The sequence below is a fragment of the Leuresthes tenuis genome, unplaced genomic scaffold, assembly GCF_036924035.1.
Source record: "Leuresthes tenuis unplaced genomic scaffold, fLeuTen1.0.hap1 SCAF_9, whole genome shotgun sequence".
In the NCBI taxonomy this organism is placed as follows: domain Eukaryota; kingdom Metazoa; phylum Chordata; class Actinopteri; order Atheriniformes; family Atherinopsidae; genus Leuresthes; species Leuresthes tenuis.
In genome coordinates, this window is record NW_027325363.1 from 24,050,156 (window position 1) to 24,067,765 (window position 17,610).

The window sequence follows — 17,610 nt, forward strand, 5'->3', positions numbered from 1 at the left end:
GCAGCAACATTGTCATCGATTTATTTTTTTGTCCAGTTGCTGTGAGTGTGAGTGAGACCATGTTTGTGTACGTGTATGTGTGCACACGTGGGAGTTGCTGTGCGTGATAGAGAAGGGGACGGGCCAGATAAAAACCTGGATAGAGAGGTAAGCAGTGATACTCTGTGCCTGACCTTGCTCTCATTGCTTAACACAAAGCCTCCTCTCCCATGGCAAACACAGGCGCATTGAAGTTATCCAGACTGTAATGAGGAGTCGTCCCAGAACAATAGGCTAGATCCGTTTATCAGTTGAGTAGAAGAAAAGGCAGACAACCCCACTCCCTTCCATGGGAATTCAGTTGCTAAACCCTATTTTGCTTTATCACCAATTAATCTCCTTTTCAAACCTCACGCTTATTAGGACAAACAACCAGGCAGCATGCAGAAAGCTAAAATGTGAGGCCACGCTGAGAGGAGCCCATGCAACAAAGGCACATGTCAAGAGAAGAAGAGTGTTGAAAATGTGATAAAGAGAGGAGTGACGTTCAGAAAAACAGACGGCAGCATCGCTCCGCCGTGCGTAACATTTCTGCAGCTCAAGAAGCAGCAAAATAAACAGTCCTCTTGTTTTTTTGGCTCCGGCACCTGTGTTATTTCTGCAACGCCAGCAGCGGTGGCAGCAAATGGCCTGTGAACAGAAGTGTATGTTCTGCTATTGTCCACCAGACCTCTCAAAAGACACAGCTCATGTACGTTTTCAGAATCAGAATCAAGTTTACTGCCAAGTAGGTTGCACTTACAAGGAATTTGACTTGGTGTAGTTGGTGCAGACTATATAGATATATATACAGAATCTAGATATATATACAAATAGTGACTTTGCTTTAATGTGACGCAGATCTGAAGATGCTATGTAATGTAGCTTGTAGGTCTGGAAGGGAAGAGGGAGAGAGTCAGTGTCAAGCAGGGGCTTGTTGATAAGGCTCGTAGTGGATGGGAAAAAATTATTCTTGTAGCATGAGGTTTTGGTCCTGATGGACCGCAGCCTCCTGCCAGAGGGGAGTGTCTCAAAGAGTTTGTCACTGGGTGTGAAAGCACAAGGCGCTCAAAGGACTTCATAACCACAGAGGTCAGGGCGACAGGTCTGAAGTCATTAAGTCCTGTGAACCGGGGCTTCTTGGGAACAGGACTGATAGTGGAGGTCTTGAAGCAGGCCGGCACATGACATGTCTCTAGCGAGGTGTCTGTGAACACTGGAGACAGCTGATCAGTGCTTCAAGGTGAAGAGTTTGTTGACGTCTCTCTCATGGATGGAAAGAGTCGTCACTGAGGTAGGTGGAGGGGTGGGCCTTTAAGGTGGGTATTGGTAGAACTGCTGAGGTGGGGGAGGTGGAGGTGATACACTGAAGCTGGTGCTGTTGAGAGGTGGTATGGGGGGTGGTAACAGGACTGTCCCTTTGTCTCTTCAGGTCGTTGGCTACGCGTTGGTCGTGGGGGGCTTTAGGCTTGTAGTTGGCGATCTGCCTGAGCCCTTTCCAGACAGACGCAGAGTCGTTGGCTGAGAACTAGTTTTGGAGCTTCTCAGAGTACAGTCGTTTAGCCTCTTTTGCCGCCTTGCTAAACTTGTATTTCGCCTCTTTGAATCTATCTTTGTCCCCACTCCTGAAGGCCTCTTCCTTATCCAACCTTAACCTTCTGAGTTTGGCCGTGAACCGGGATTTGTCGTTGTTGTACCTCACCCTAGTGCATGATGGAACACAGCAGTCCTCACAGAAGCTGATGTATGATGTCACAGCCTCTGTGTACTCATCCACACTGTTGGTAGCAGCCCTGAACATCCCAGTCAGTAGACTCCAAACACGCCTGGAGATCCTCCACAGCCTCACTGGTCCACTTCCTTGTTTGCAGAGCTTTAGAGCCCTGACTGTGGTGTAGTGATCCAGAATATTCTCCTGTCTGGTCGGGCATTTAATAGGCTGTCTATATTCAGAAGTTCATAAGTGAGATTTCCTTTGTTAAAGTCACCAAGGACAATAGCCCAAGAGTCCGAGTTGGTCCGCTCCACCCATTGTATCTGGCCGGCGAGCATGCACTGTGCGTCCTGCCCGTTGGCTGTAAACACCGACCAGAATGAATGAAGTAAACTCACAGGGTTTTCTTTGTAGTTATACAGTATTGTTGGCAAGAATAGAAGGACATTAGAATTTAGATGCAAAAACAAAGCACATGAATATATATAGATATTTTTATATAAATATATATCTATATGTGTGTGTATATATATATATATATTTGGTGCTTTCATTTTAGAGTATGTAGGACATTTTTATTATAAAATCTTTTTTTTTTTCCCTACCAAAAAGCAGAAAAGTTCAAGATGATTATTGCTAACGGAGAACATTTATCTAAAAACCTGTAGATAGATATTTGCATTTCACAGACTGTTTAGTTTTGGCAGTACACTGTCAATTAAGCCATAAGTGAGCTTACGATTAATATGTGTTTTAATCCCCGTCATCTTCTCATTACCTCCACGTTGAGGAATGCGTTGATCAAAGTAGTGCTCCATAATTATGTGCAGACCCATCATTTAAATCAGAGCGCCTCCTGAAAGAAGGATAGCCAACTGTCTGCACACATGTGCATTTATGATCAAACACACAGGAAAGAATTGAGGGCCCAAAGGAACGATGTGCGCATGTATTCTAACACTAGCACACAGACTCACATCCATGCAGACAAAAGAACCAAAATGTCTCAGGATCTTTTATGCTACTTGACTGAAGTTTCTCAAATCAGCTTCTTAACATAAATTAGCATTTGTAAAAAAAAATTTTTTTAATGTTTTGCACTGTGTGTGTGATGCTGATAAATGATGCATGAGGATATGCAAATGAGTGAACCCCACCTTCCCTCCACCCCGTCACCCTCCCTGGTCCCCTCTCCAACGTTGGTGAACCTGCGATCATGTTTGGACCCACAGAATGTTCGTTGGTGCTGCCTTCCCCCAGCCGTTCCGTACCTGAAGTGACCTGGAGGACTTAGTTGTTCATGCAAATCAGTATCCAACAGACATGTCTACTTCCAGGCTGCCCAAACTCCTCCCAGATTTCCTCCGAAAGCCTTTCGCTGCATTTCCCAAAGGCTTCAAGGCTTTAAACTCTGTACTGTGTCAAAAAAGCCTGTTTCTTTTTAGTGTAGCCAGCAATGGCCTGCATATGAGAGAATGCTAGACAATGTCAGTATAAAAATCAATTTTGAGTTTCCTGTTTATTAAAACAACATGTATTATGCTTTTGTAAGCACATACACTGCAGTGTAAGCAAATACAATAAATATCATTAACTTGAAAGAGTCTCAAACTTTTAACTGTTATCTAGTTTCTAAGCAAATTTCCAAATGCTTTCAAATGTTAATGGCTAAGGAGACTGGCTTAAGTGCCTCATTTCACTTCTCAGCTGTTGGGGGCTATAGTGCTGCTTACCGTACAACCTAATCACTGAAAGATGTTTCCTGTAATTCTCAGCTATTACGTGGTTTCCCCTAACAGTATCCTGATTTTATCTGCATATATCTGACTTTAAGCGGTTATATATCAGAGATATTACTTTTCAGCAGCCTTTTAACTCAGAGAGGGTAGTTTAGTTTTGGACTCGAGCAGGCTTGGTGTAAAGTCTGCACTGATTGTCAGGAAATGGATTCATTTCAAAGGTTGATACGCAGCCTCCAAAAGTGAACATGAAAATATTGCTTGCACAAAATCAGAGGAATCTATGAAACAGCATTAACTTTGTAAAATGATAGCTCCGTTCCAGCTGTCACACAGTAGAACATATCGTAAGAAAGTTCAACTTCAACTTCAACTTTATAACAAGAGAGGATGCTTTATCTGCGAGTTTCTATTCCAGTTACTGCTCTTCTAGAGTAGAAAACAGACATTTTGCCACCTCCTCTCTCTGTGCTACCCATTATGAATTCTATTGTTAGAGTAGCTCAAGGCTGTCGACATTAAAGTGCTCCAAAATCTAAGAATACCGCGAGAAAAGTTGGAGAGAAACACTTGCACCATTGAAATATAAGCAAAAGACATGCAACAAATGCACTTCTGCTTAGGTAGGAAATCAAACTCTAAGCTCCTGTTGCAAGACGATATCCCATGGATGTGTACACCTGTGAATATGTGAGTGAGAAAAGAAAAGATTTGGTTTTCCTTTTGATGCAGCCAAAAAAAAGGTCTTGTTTTTTTTTTTTACCTTAAAAAAATGTGGGAAAGGCAAGTGGCTTCTGAAAGGATAAAACAGTTAATCCTCTGTAAAAAAAAAAAAAAAAAAAGAAGCTCAGACTTTTTAAGTGGTTAGTCTGATCAAAATTGTAATAAAAATGGTAAAACAAGTTTCCCAAACCCAGACTAAAACACCCAGACAATGTAGTTTGGGTTTAAATCACGTTTGCATGTAAACAGTGTCATCAGACAAAATCACCATCAGCAAGTAACTTAAGACGTCTGTGCGGTGAATTGGTCCGTCCTTAACATGTACGAGAATCTCCCACAGAGACAGTTGGAAGCAGAAGAATTTCTTGAATTTTGGTCTCACACACTCCACATCATTGTGGGGTTGGACTTAAGAGTCAATAACGCAAAGCTCCTCCTGTTTATACTGGGACATGATCCAATTAAGCTATAGCCACAGCTTGAATCGACTTTGCATTTAACCATGCTGACTGATATTATTTCTCAAAAACAGCTGAACAGCCCACACAGTTTGTAGGCTGGCATATACCCATTGTTTGTTTGTTTTTTATTACATATAGGTTTATCATGCTGTAATATTCCTACCGGTCATACCTTGATAACAAAGACAACAAAGAGAAGAGCACTCAGGGATTTTGAAAAAAAAAAAAAAACAAGTTCCATCCGTCACTCTCGAAGGGGGTTCTAATCTTTATTTGGAAAGTTTTATGAAGGTGTGATAAAAGAAGGGGTGAGATTTGTTTTCCCAGTGACTGACTATTAAATACTCATTTGAAGTAATTTGTTTGTGATTTACTACTTTGATGAATAGATAATAATTCACATAGAATCAAATGTTTTCCAAATGTTAAAAGAAAAACTATTTCTATTTTACTTTTTTCATTACAGACATAAAAGCAAAATTGACTATTAATCATTTGCATTCACACTGCAGCCACTGAAACTTTATACTGATTTGGCAACTGTTATTTAATTAGCTGCAGATTGTTGCCTGCACATTTTCTCGTCTAACGACGATTCTGTGAAACTGTGAAACAAAACACGCAATGAGGAGTCTTAATAGTGGGATCTCTCTATGCCCATCTAAACTTAACCAACAATGGCTCTGCAGAAAGATATGAAAAGACATGTGGGTTGTGCGTTTTCGCTGTCCAAAACTCCGAAGGAGTGAAAAAATGTGTCTCTTCTCACTTTCGGACAAGTAGCCAGCAATTATCAGGTGCTTGTCATCAGATGTGTTAAAATGTGTCAGTTTTAAGCCTCTCACCTAAAGATTTTACGCACCTACCAGTTTTAGGGCTCTGAGGCATGATTCAGATATGGTGTTGATCTGTCAATTTTCTCTCTGAAAGTCAGTCAAATAATAAAACCTCATTACGTTCCACCACTAATTACTTATTTTTATCTTTTCACTTTTGAATGACTTGATTTTTTTTATACAAAAATGATCTTTAGAATATTACACTGATCAGTGTGAGTGAGATTTTTAGCCATGAGCTAATTTTAACCATGCTAACAGCTTGGCTCTGGCAGTAGCTAAACTATCTCAACAAATACTGAGCAATTAAATTTTGTTTCAAATTTTGAGACGATGGATCTTAATGACGGAAATGATTTTCTATCGCTTTTAGCATACAGCCACCACCAGGTCAAATTTAATTGAACTTGTTCAGTACTTTCAAGTTTTCACCAAATTCCTGTAAGCATCAACTTTACTTGCTAATTAGGACACGTGAGTTAGCGATTGTTCCATTGCTAAGCCAATAGGCTAGTTTTAATGTCAGCGTAGGCTTGATTTTTTTCCAAAAATAAAATATAGAAAATAAAAGATTTTTTCAAAGTTTTCAACATTGTTCTTCAATGCTACGGCACTTTTTAAATATTATCACTAATAAGAACATTAACTACTTTGTGAGAAAAAAACACCTTTCTTTTTAATTTGGAACTCAAGCAAGGTTTGTTGGCATCCTGATATTGGCTGCCTTTTTTGGAAAAATATATTTATAAAATATGCTCTCTCTCTTTTCCAGCCTTACTCGGTGTGGTTTTCTCCTTTCTGACTTAGAGTCACTCCTCTATCCATATCAGCTCAGAATTGGGATAAAAATATAATGTAATTTATGGTGCAATGACGGGATTCATGGGGCCTTTTCTAATGTGCAAATTTTGCATCCGTCCCCACACTGAGTGTAAAGCCTCAAGGAAATCTTTCTTCACCCCAATTCATGCAAATAAGGTTCATACTCACCAAGCAGACATTACGCCTCCACTCACAGCATGGGCTCATGCACTGATACTGTAGACACACTCAAATCAACTCCCTTTTTGAAAAAATTAACAAATCTATCTTCATTATGCTTCATTAAGTTGATAACATGAAGCACACACATTTCATAAGCAGGAAGCTGCATTCTCAAAAGACAAACACATTAAGTGTTGCTACGCAATTTCTTGTGTCTTTACACAAAATATCTTCATATTTCTAAGTCACTCCTCATATACACCAGGTTAGATAACTTAGTGACCTCCTCTAATCTCCCATTTAAATTATCTTCCATCCTTTCTTCACTATATATTTCCATTCTTTGATCTTAACAGTCACCTGGCCCTCTTCATCTCTTTATCCAGCACCAAACTGAAGTGCTGAGGAAGAGATTGAACTTCAATAGAATTTCCATGGTAACAGATTTTCAATCATACCTCCATGTTAGTCTGCCTGGCAGTATGTTCAGGGACGGCTAAATATGATGTGGTTTAGACTTTGATCATGATCCCACTGATCTTTCAATCTGCATGAAATGAAACTGTATAAGATGACCTCCATGTATTTCATGAAAGTGGTGTGATCATTGACTTAGTGTTTTTCTCTCTCTTTCTCTTCCTCAAATTGTGACACTGCACCCCAATTTGTAGATAATTGAAGACATTTATTTGATGTTTTAAGGGTGTTGTTAACAGGGACTGCAATTGCCAAAAGCCAAAGTAAAAGTCACTTTACCTCTCGTCACAGTTAGTCTTTTCTCTGAGTATTGCTGCTAGTTGAAGCCTGCGGCCCCTTACTCAAAATGTGAACTTGCCCACAGCTGACACGACTGACACAGTGTTGTTATATTGTCTCCCTCGTCTCAGAGATTTTCTCCGTTCAATTTATTTCCTCCTCCAAGATTCCATCATCCCTTATTTCTTAGGTTAAGGGAAGCATCGGTCGATGTTATAGCAGTTATTACATTTGCTGGCTCCGCAGAGATTCCCTCCCACATTCAATGCAGATAATTGTGCCTTTTCGAGAAATACCCAGAGATCTGCACTGCTGGTTCATGAGGAGATGATTACTTATCAAGTCACTGCACTCAGGTGGAACTGAAATTTGAATAGATACTGAAGTCAAATTAATTCTCCTAATGTTTTATAGTTCACAAACTCAGAGCATTTAGCATGTCTCAGTCTAATAGTTATAAAGTTACACATCCAGAAGATAAATCAATTACCATAACTTGAATAATGAGTCTTCATGTAATTACGATTTTCCAGTGTTATAAAGGATGAAGAGCAATTCGTAACCCAGTTACAGATTATTCAAAATGAGATGCCCAGCCTCTGTGTTATTTGTACATAATTAGCTAGATTTCTTATTAAACAATTAGTCAGGTATTCCTCATGTAGCCTTTGTGGTTTTCTTGCATTTTGTTCAGTCTTGTCTGACACGTGCAGATCTCATTACTCTGGTAATTCTAAGCTTTCAAGCAAAGCAAATAACCCAATAATCCACTGCGAGTTGTTGAATATCAAATGCAGCGATTTAGTCCAAGTAACAGTAACTGACCTAAATACTTCTTTTGTGGAGTCTAAGTCCTTGCAGTTGTGAGGTATGAACATGTTTTTTAACTGTCAGAAACCAACCATTCCTCAAGCATACGTGCATTAAGCTACTGGTGAGATGTATGCGTAGGCGAGAAGTAGGCAACTCTTCTCTGAACCTCTTTTCATTTTTTATACCAGCTCTTTAGTGCCTCTTTGTGTTTGCAAGTAGTTTACAACATGGTGTCTTAAAAGTGAGACAATGAGAGGGTGTGCATCATTAAACAAGTGTCACTGCTGCCGCAGGCACAGACAACATATCATATCACTGCTTCATTTTCAACCATACTGGCACCTTCCTGTGAAATGTGGCAACTTGTCCATGTCAAAGAGAGAAAAAAAAAGTACATATACATTTTATGCTGTATGTGATGACAGCAGTTTGAACCTTTGAGCAGGACCTACATCTGAATCAGCTTGCCAAATCTGATCAACCGAAAGTTGCATTGATTCCTGTGACATGAAAATACTGACAAACTAATTTCCCTGTCTCTCTGCAGCGGAGCCGCTAGATGGAGAAGAGTATCTGGATATCATAGGCATCATGCGGAACCAAGCTGGGCGTTATGAATGCAAGGCCAGCAACGACGTCGCCACGCCTGATGTCAAATATGTCAACGTGGTTGTCAACTGTAAGTAACAACAGAATACTGTGCAAGCATGAACTAAACACAAATCATTGTTCTTAAAGCATTTTATGTTGGACATTTTACCACTCAAGAGATAAAAGCCTATAAAGCCAAGGCTGGAGTTAAGGGGAAAAGCATGTGAAGTGCTGTATAGCCAGGCTGGGAGTGAAGGAATCACAGAGTTCTTCTCAGTCTGCATCATATGAATCCAAGTAGAAAGAGAACGATCTCCAGTACTGACTGCAACTATCACTTGCATGGTATTTCTCTATCTTTTCGGGGGTCCATGCAGCTCATGGGACATCAAGAACAACAAACTTTGTAGAAATTTTGAAATTCTCTTTTGTTTGAATAAATCCCACATAGTAAAGTGGTTTGCTCAAATTATGCACAAAACAAGATCTCATAGCCAGAAAGAAATATATTTGAACATATATTAAAGCATTTCTTGGTGGAAGATGGAACATAAGCCACTTCAGACATATTTTGGCCATTTGGAATGCACATGCGTGTTTTGTAATGCTATATGCTCGATTCATTTGATCATTAAGTCTTTTTAATTTTGAGCCCCAATAATCTATTTCGCATTTGCTGACTGGTGCTGGAAGGGCTAAAACTGGGGGAAAAAAAACGTTCTACACTTCAAAATGTTGCTTATAGAGAAACATTTCCAGGTTATTGAGTATACTCGGTATTTAACTGACTTTAGAGAGATTAAATAAAGAACATTTACCATCAATGTCTGTGAAAAGACAGTCTCATTGTCCCACATTTACTTTGACGATGCCATTCAGACCTACATGATGCATTAAGAGTAATTTACTGTTTAAATAAAACGATATGTAAGGATCCATCCATTCATTTTCTGTACCCGCTCGCGGGGAGCCCATCCCAGCAGTCATTGGGCGAGAGGCGGGGTACACCCTGGACAGGTCGCCAGTCCAAAAACTGAAAGAAAACACAAATACTGTATATCCATTTTTGAGGAATATATGCTTGTAATACGACTATCCCATTCATTGCACTGTGACTTAGATCAATGTTCTGTGATTTTGCAGACCCTCCGACAATCAAGAAAACCCAGAGCTCGGAGACTCCTGTGGGCCGCATGGGGACGCTGCAGTGTGAGGCTGTTGCTGTACCCACGCCAGAGTTTGAATGGTACAGAGATGAGAAAAGGTATGGCTCGTTCCAAATGTATAGAGCTGCACACACTTGATCGTGCCCTAGAAAACCAATTACACTTCAAGCTCAGAATTATAAAAAAAAATGGTGTAACATTTAGACAAACTATGAATAACTGATTTATGATGAAATAACCTTGAAGAACATTGGCAGTTACTGTGGATAGATACGGTGGACCGTATGCTGGTGCAAGATCAGAACGCAAAGCTTAAATGTTCTTTCCCATCTAAATCAGGATTTACATATACGCTGAAACGTGATGTAGTTTAACCAAAAACGTGAACAGTAAACAACCTATTATAAGGCACAAGTCTCCCTTATAGCAAAGAACCATATCAACAGTAAGACTGATGATTAATGATCTCCACTAAGTGTTTTCCAGACTGGATAAATCTTCATTTACAGGGAACAACAAAGTCTTGGGGGGTAAAAAAAAAAACACTTTTATTGCATGCATCACAATAATTCCATCTTGAAACATTGTGATTTGTGCTGATTAGTATTTGATTACAACTAGAAAAGTGCTGCAGGTGTCCACCATGTGACAAAGTCTTACAGTGCTTGCAAAAGTACAAAAGTATGTTCCATTCCAACCTGTAATTTAAAATAATTTCTTTATGTGATGGATTTGCACAAAATAGTTGGTGAAGTGAAATGAGAAAAATGTATATATAAAAAAAGAATAAAAAACTGAAAATTGGCATGTGCTGTGAAAGTTCTGGTGCAACCAATTACCTTCAAAAGTCACATAATTAGTGAAATGAAGTCCACCTGTGTGCAATCTAATTTATATCTGTCCATATAAACACACCTTTTCTGAAAGGCCCCAGAGGCTGCAACACCGCTAAGACCAAGGAGCTCTCCAAACAAGTCAGAGACAAAGTTGTTGAGAACTGCAAGTCAGGGTTGGGTTAAAAAAAAAATCCAAATCTTTCATGATCCCTTTCAAATGGAAAGAACACAGTACCACAACAAACCTGCCAAGAGAGGGCCGCCCACCAAAACTCACAGGCCGGGCAAAGAGGGCATTAATCAGAGCTGTGCTTTACGGAATAGTGGCCAGAAAAAGCAATTCCTTAGTGTTAAAAATAAAAAGGTACGTTTTGAGTTCGCCAAAAGGCAAATGTATGGAGAAAGGTGCTCTGGTCAGATGAGACTAAAATTTAGCTTTTCGGTCACCACGGTAAACGCTATGTCTGGCGCAAACCCACCACAAGAACACCATCCCCACAGCATCATGCTGTGGGGATGTTTTTCAGCAGCAGGGACTGGGAAACTGGTCCAAGTCGAGGGAAAGATGGATGGTGCTAAGTACAGGGATATTCTTCAGCAAAACCTGTCAGTCTGCCTGTGATTTGAGACTGGGATTTGAGACTGGGATTTGAGACTGGGATGCTAAAGCAACACTCGAGTGGTTTAAGGGGAAACATTTAAATGTGTTGGGAACGGCCTAGTCAAAGTCCAGACCTCAATCCAATTGATAATCTGTGGTTAGACTTGAAGATTGCTGTTCACAAGCGAAAACCATCCAACATGAAGGAGCTGGAGCAGTTTTGCCTTGAGAAATGGGCAAAAATCCCATTGGCAAGCTCATAGAGACATATCTACAGCGACTTGCAGCTGTAATTGCTGCAAAAGGTGGCTCTACAAAGTTCTGACGTTAAGCGGGGTGAACAGTTATGCACGCTGAAGTTTTCTGTTATTTTGCCCTGTTTGTTGTTTGCTTCACGTTAATAAAATAATGCATCTTCAAAGTTGTAGGCATGTTCTGTAAATGAAATTGTGCAAACTCATTGAGCCTTTGTTTTTCTGGCATTCGTAGGCATTCTGGCAGACTTTCATATATCTGAACTAAGAATTAACTTGATCCGGCTTGCCTCGAGGCACGGAACAAAGTTGATTTATGTTGTTGTCATTGCACAGGAAAATGATTAGGGGAAATAATGAGACTTACATTTATATTGTACTTAAGCATGAAAGGTCTAAAGAAGTTCTGCTGTTTACACCGCATTTAATGAATAGCATGACAATTAAAGCCTTGGGTCAGTACAAGCTGTCTGTGAACGAGTGGTCTAAACAGAAGCTCTGCCTGTAGCTTAACAGGTTGAAGGATTCTTTTTTTTCTCCATTTATTTTTTGTCTTTGTCTTTGGTTAATTTCTCCTCAGCTTCCAAATGTGACAGTAGCTTCATCACTTTACTCTCTGTGCCAGGCATCCTTTGTATCACTTAACCCTGTGGTTATAATGGATGTCTTTGATGTCTTTTGTTAAATCTACCCTTACAGCGGTCCCATTGTCACTTTAGATGACATCATCATTGTAGTTTGATAATGACTAATCACCCACTTAATCGCTCACTAGGCTGTCATTCCATTGTTAATTGAACGTTACTGTGCAAGACAGCGGAAGGTTCTTTGACATTCTTTTGAGAAGAATAAAAGGAGAACAGATCGGCCATCCTCCTGTGTGCAATTATTTTATAAACTGCAGTCACTGAACATCTCAAAACCCCATTTCTCCTACCACAAGTATTTCGACTGCAATGGAAGTCAAGCTTCCTGCACAGTGTCTGCTGTGAAACAATAAATTATGAGAGCAGGCACAGATGTTTATTGGAAAGCTATCAATTTCAGTGTCATACATGTATCTGAAAAACACTTGAAAAGAATCGAAACGAGATGGCGTTCAAAGGCAATGATAACCCAGTCTCTTCATTTCAACACTTGTTACTTATTGACCTCAGAGATTTCTTCATCTGCAGCAAGCTGTGTTAGTGCTCTGGGAATGCATCCCGATGGAAAAAGCTGATGATAAGGGGGGGAAAAAAGAGAAAAAAGATGGAATGCGATTTTACTCATGCCAAGAATGCAGCGGTAAAAAGTTTACTGAAGATTGTGGGGAAATATTAGGGCAGTGTCACAAGTGTTATCAGAGATCTGGTCTCTGAAGTAATAGGCTTTTCTCGCCAGTGTTTGGAAAGAAAGATTTATAGTTGTTGAAATATTTTTGCATTATCTGGTGTTTTCATCCTCCATTTATCTGAGTTGTTTTGTCCCCTGGAGGATTCTGGCTTTGTGCCTCTTCATGGTGCCCCCCACTCGCCCTGCGCCAGTGGAAAGTGTTACTGCTCTTTCTCCTTGGATGATGATGTTAATGCACCATAAAAATATAATTTATCCATGGTTGGCTTGTTAATGTTACACACACTTTCCCAAGAACCACAGCTAATACACTGTAGCGTATTGCGTCTTCTTTCTTCTTCAGGTGACTTCTTGCTCCTGTGAAAATTAGATTAATTCGTTTAACCTCACCAGCACGGAGGTTATCAGTGAACACCCTGAAATCTGCATTTACATATGTGATGCCTCTTATCAAGCTTTTGTATCTAGAATGTGAAGTTCAAAGTGCCAGATTTACTACTTGGGTATGTTTTTTTTGTTTTCGATACATGTAGCCAACTACAGTATATTACTAGCTAACAGCTATGATTTTCGAGCTAATTATTTACTATAATCTGTCTTTTTCATGAAGTATTTCCAGCTTACTTTTTCAAAAATGAGAAACCTATATATATACATTAGTTCATAGTATATAGTAGTAGTACTAATATTACTGCATTATCAAAGATAATAATTCCTAAAAAAGAAAAAGACAATGACAATGTTTTCATAGCATGCTCACACTCACCCTTCTATGCTCATATTTATTAATATGAATCATATCTTCTTACTGATAAAGATAACTTAGCACTGCATCTAACATACAGAATTTGACCATCTTATGTTATATATCTTATCACATGGATGCTGACCGGCCATTTCAGTTGGGAATCTTCCCAAGGAAAAGGTTTGTCTAAAGATGGGGAAACAGTGGGCACATCTATCAACTGTAAACTAATTCTGGCTGGTTGCTTCATTTTATTGCTTGATATGGCATTTTTTCTTCATATTTTCAAACTCTCATTTTTCATACCGTCACATTTAACTTGTCAAAAGAATAGATTAAAGTCCCAGTCCAGCTGTTAATAATCCCTGAAAAAACTCATTTTTGTTCCTTTATTTAATCTCATGGCATTCAAATGGCTCCATAACTTCTTCCTCATTCACTGAACAGGGTTCTGTGAATATGCTAATCTACCCCCTCCCACATCTTTGCCAGCCAGCAGCTGACACTGTCTCCTCCGTCTCCTTTATGAAATGACCAGTTCTAATATTGAGGTGTGATATCAGACGTATATGTCTGCAACAAAGAGCGATTCTCAAGGAAAGGAGTCTAAATTATACAAGGCTGCATGAAAATGGAAGTATCAGAATAGGAAGGTATTCACTTTTGACAATATTAGAAACACAACTAATGGACAATGATATGAACCCTCGGCCTGATAAAGTTATTAGCTGATAATGTGATGCTAATGTCCCTGCTTCCTGAACACTAACTCAGCCACTGCTTGAGTGCAGCAAGTGTCAATAAGAGAGGGGCAAAGACAAATCACAAGAATGTAAACTTACGGTTTGACAGACAGACCCGCTTGTACGCTCATTGCTTCTAAGATGAATGATCGGAACAGTAATAGCCTTTAGAATAAGTTTGGTGATAAGAACTAGCTGTTTTGGGTAAAAGTTGTGAAGCAGCTGTCTTAAAAAGGAAGTCTTGGAGGAAGGGGTGGGCACCTGGAATCTAAGAAGTTTATGTGGCTATGTTTGCTATTGTTGGCTTTTGTTCCTGAAGAATAATCTCCTCAGATCTGAATACAAGTGTAGGTAGTTAGCGCTGTTCCCCGTAGCCTTCAAGCTAATTAGTTCAATGATCACGAGCGTTTGCATTTGTTTTCTACTCTACAAATATAGTCATCTGAAACCCTTGCAAATGACAGGTAGTTTAGTTTAACACATATTTATTAAATGTAATGTTTATAGAATAATAATGATACCATTGGTGCTAAGAGTAGCTCTCAATATGGATGTCCTTCACTGTGAAATTTGCTGTCTACCTCCAGAAAAACAAAGGCTCAAATGACAGAGTGAAGGATGCGTATGTAATTAGACAATGATTCATTATAGCATGTGTTTTTTCCATTTATTTATTTGCTTTGAGTTTGCAGATGTTTCCATGATGAAGAAAAATCCCAATTTTCTTTTTTCCAGAATTCACGATGTCAGCCCATGCTTTTTGTCCATGTTTTTCTCTGCTCTTCCACTTTAAAAAAGCACAGAATAAATCAGCCTAATCAATCAATCTTCAGGAAAGACTTATTTTCCAAAATTCTTTTTTTTTTTTTCTGTTTCTTTACAACGTCACTCTATCAGAGTCATCTCCAACACTTCTAAACAAGAACAAGTCATTTTCACAGAGGTATCATGTTGGCAGACAGTGTCAGTGCAAATTTCTTGTTAATGTGATTGCAGCCTTACAGGTGAGACATACACTTATGACTGCATGTACGGTTCCCCTGTGCATCATCTCCATCACCTGTACTACCAATTCTTCTAATTACTCCATCTTTATAAGTATAGTTAAGCTGTACAAAAGTTTAGTTGCTTTTCTCCATCACTGTTCTATTGAGCCTTCTTTAATCTTTTCTTCATAAACAAAATTCATAAATTTTCAAAATACATATTTTATAAGCAGAATCTCACTTTATTTGATGCTGATAGTTTATCTCAATCACAGTAGTATTTGAAAAGCTTTTATTAAAAATTATTACCTGAAGGGTAGTATTTTTAATGTTTTACTTGCAGTGTGGTAGCTTATCTGAGTTTTTTGTTTTTTTTGTCATTTTCCTCTTGTGGGTTATTTTACCACAAACAAACGGCACCGCAGCTCTCTTGGAACATGATTGAAAGACACGTACGTACTGGTCCAGTTATCCAGCATGAGGTTCCAAAAGCTTCACTCTTGCCTGCTTAAACAAACCAAACCAAAGGAGAAAACACTCCACAGTTCAAACAAACTGCTTGGCACACGCTTGTGAACACACACTGGGCTGCAGCTCTCTGAGCAGAGGGGCTTAACTCACCTTCATCTGTGCATTTCCACCTTCAGTCAGCCTCATCAAGTCTTGGACCTCCTCAGGCGATAAAAAGCTACTCACGCTTTAAAACCTAAATGAATCATAACATCATAGCATCTCTGACTTTCAGGAATCTGAAAGTTCACAGAAAGAAAAGGATCTAGTTTACGGCAGTAGGCTTGCCATATGTTAAAGGGCAGGCCATGAACTGCTTTGATATCATGACTCTCCCTGCCCTGTTTGTCTTTCTTTCGTGGGCTGTACATGATGGAATTCAAATCAACCAGTAAATGATGCAGTGCCGGTTGTTCCCGCTCATCATGTTAATGAAGATAGTCAGTCATCCAGGTCATTGTAATCATAAGAGCTTGAACAAGGGCAACTGGACTTCTTCTTGGATCATGAAGACCTTTCACCTCTCATCCGAAAGGCTTCTTCAGTTCAGAGACTATGCTGCATTGTAGGTGCTGGGAAAGTGATACCTGAGACCACTTCCTCTGTTCAAAGGTGTTTTTTCCAGTTTAACATAGATGGCTTCCTTGACTCTTCTCTCAAACCATCTGTCTTCTCTGTCCAGAATGTGTACATTACCGTCCTGGAAAGAGTCTCCCTTTTCCTTGAGATGTAGGTGCACTGCTGAGTCTTGACCTGAAGAGGTGGCTCTTCTATGTTGTGCCATGCGCTTGTGGAGCTGTTGGTTGGTCTCTCCGATATACTCTTCACTGCACTGCTCTCTGAAAGCTTGCGCCTCTTAAGTTTTGAGCTTGACCCAGGTGTCGTACTCATATCTGAACCAGTGGTTTGATGTTGTTCCTTTTTATAAGCTCAGCGCTTTGCTTTCCACTTCCTCCACATAAAGGTTAGCCACAGTGGGGGACACTGCAGATCCCATGGCACAGTTGTGCTTCTGTCTGTAGAAAAGTCATTGTATTTGAAATAGGTGGTGGAGAGGCAAAGATTCAACAGGACACGGATCTGATCAGGAGTGAAGTTGGTTCTGTCTTTCATTTAGTCATCTTGCTGCAGCTGTTTCCTGACAGTCTCCGCAGCTACTGAAATCAGTAAGCAGGTAAAAAGTGAGGTTACATCAAAGGACATAATGGTTTCACTTGGAGACAGTTCCAGATGTTGGATCTTCTTCACAAACTCTGTGGAGTTCTGCATATGATGGAGTGTTTCCTACCAGGGGCGCAAAGATGGAGTCAAGGTGTTTGGCAATGTTGTAGGTGACTGAGTTGATGCTGCTGATAATGGGTTAGAGTGGGACTCCCTCCTTGTGTATCTTGGGAAGTCCATAGATGGACGGTGTGGCCTCCCCAGGGACTTTCTTATAGTTGTTTGTGGGGTCCCTCTTCAGGGCCTCGTAGGTGGATGCTATCACTCAGCAATGTGGTTGCTTTTCTGTGATAATCGAATGTGTTGAGAACCAGAATGCATCTTCCCTTGTCTGCTAGTAAAATGGTGATGTTTTGATCTCTGCGGAGGGATGTCACTGCCTACTTTTCCTATGGTGTGAGGTTTGAGGGAGGAGTTTTAGTGCTGGAGAGGGCTGCTGTTACCTTCATACGTAGCTGTTCTGCTTTTGCCTCAGAGATTTCATTATTCCTCAATGCAGATTCACTAGCTGTGTTGAGGTCCACCATTGGCAGTTGTTGTGGAGAAATGGAAATGTTGAGTCCTTTGGCTCACACATC

The 17,610-nt window shown here is 39.9% G+C and overlaps 1 protein-coding gene across 3 annotated transcripts in view; it reads left to right on the forward strand.

The window, feature by feature from the left end:
• The window catches only part of lsamp (limbic system associated membrane protein), a 488,114-nt gene that overhangs the window by 458,943 nt on the left and 11,561 nt on the right, over positions 1 to 17,610 (forward strand). For all 3 annotated transcript variants that reach the window (XM_072392920.1, XM_072392921.1, XM_072392919.1), the window contains 2 exons: positions 8,592 to 8,723; positions 9,779 to 9,899. In XM_072392920.1, the coding sequence (XP_072249021.1) occupies positions 8,592 to 8,723; positions 9,779 to 9,899 (253 nt within the window). The remainder of the gene's footprint in view (positions 1 to 8,591; positions 8,724 to 9,778; positions 9,900 to 17,610) is intronic.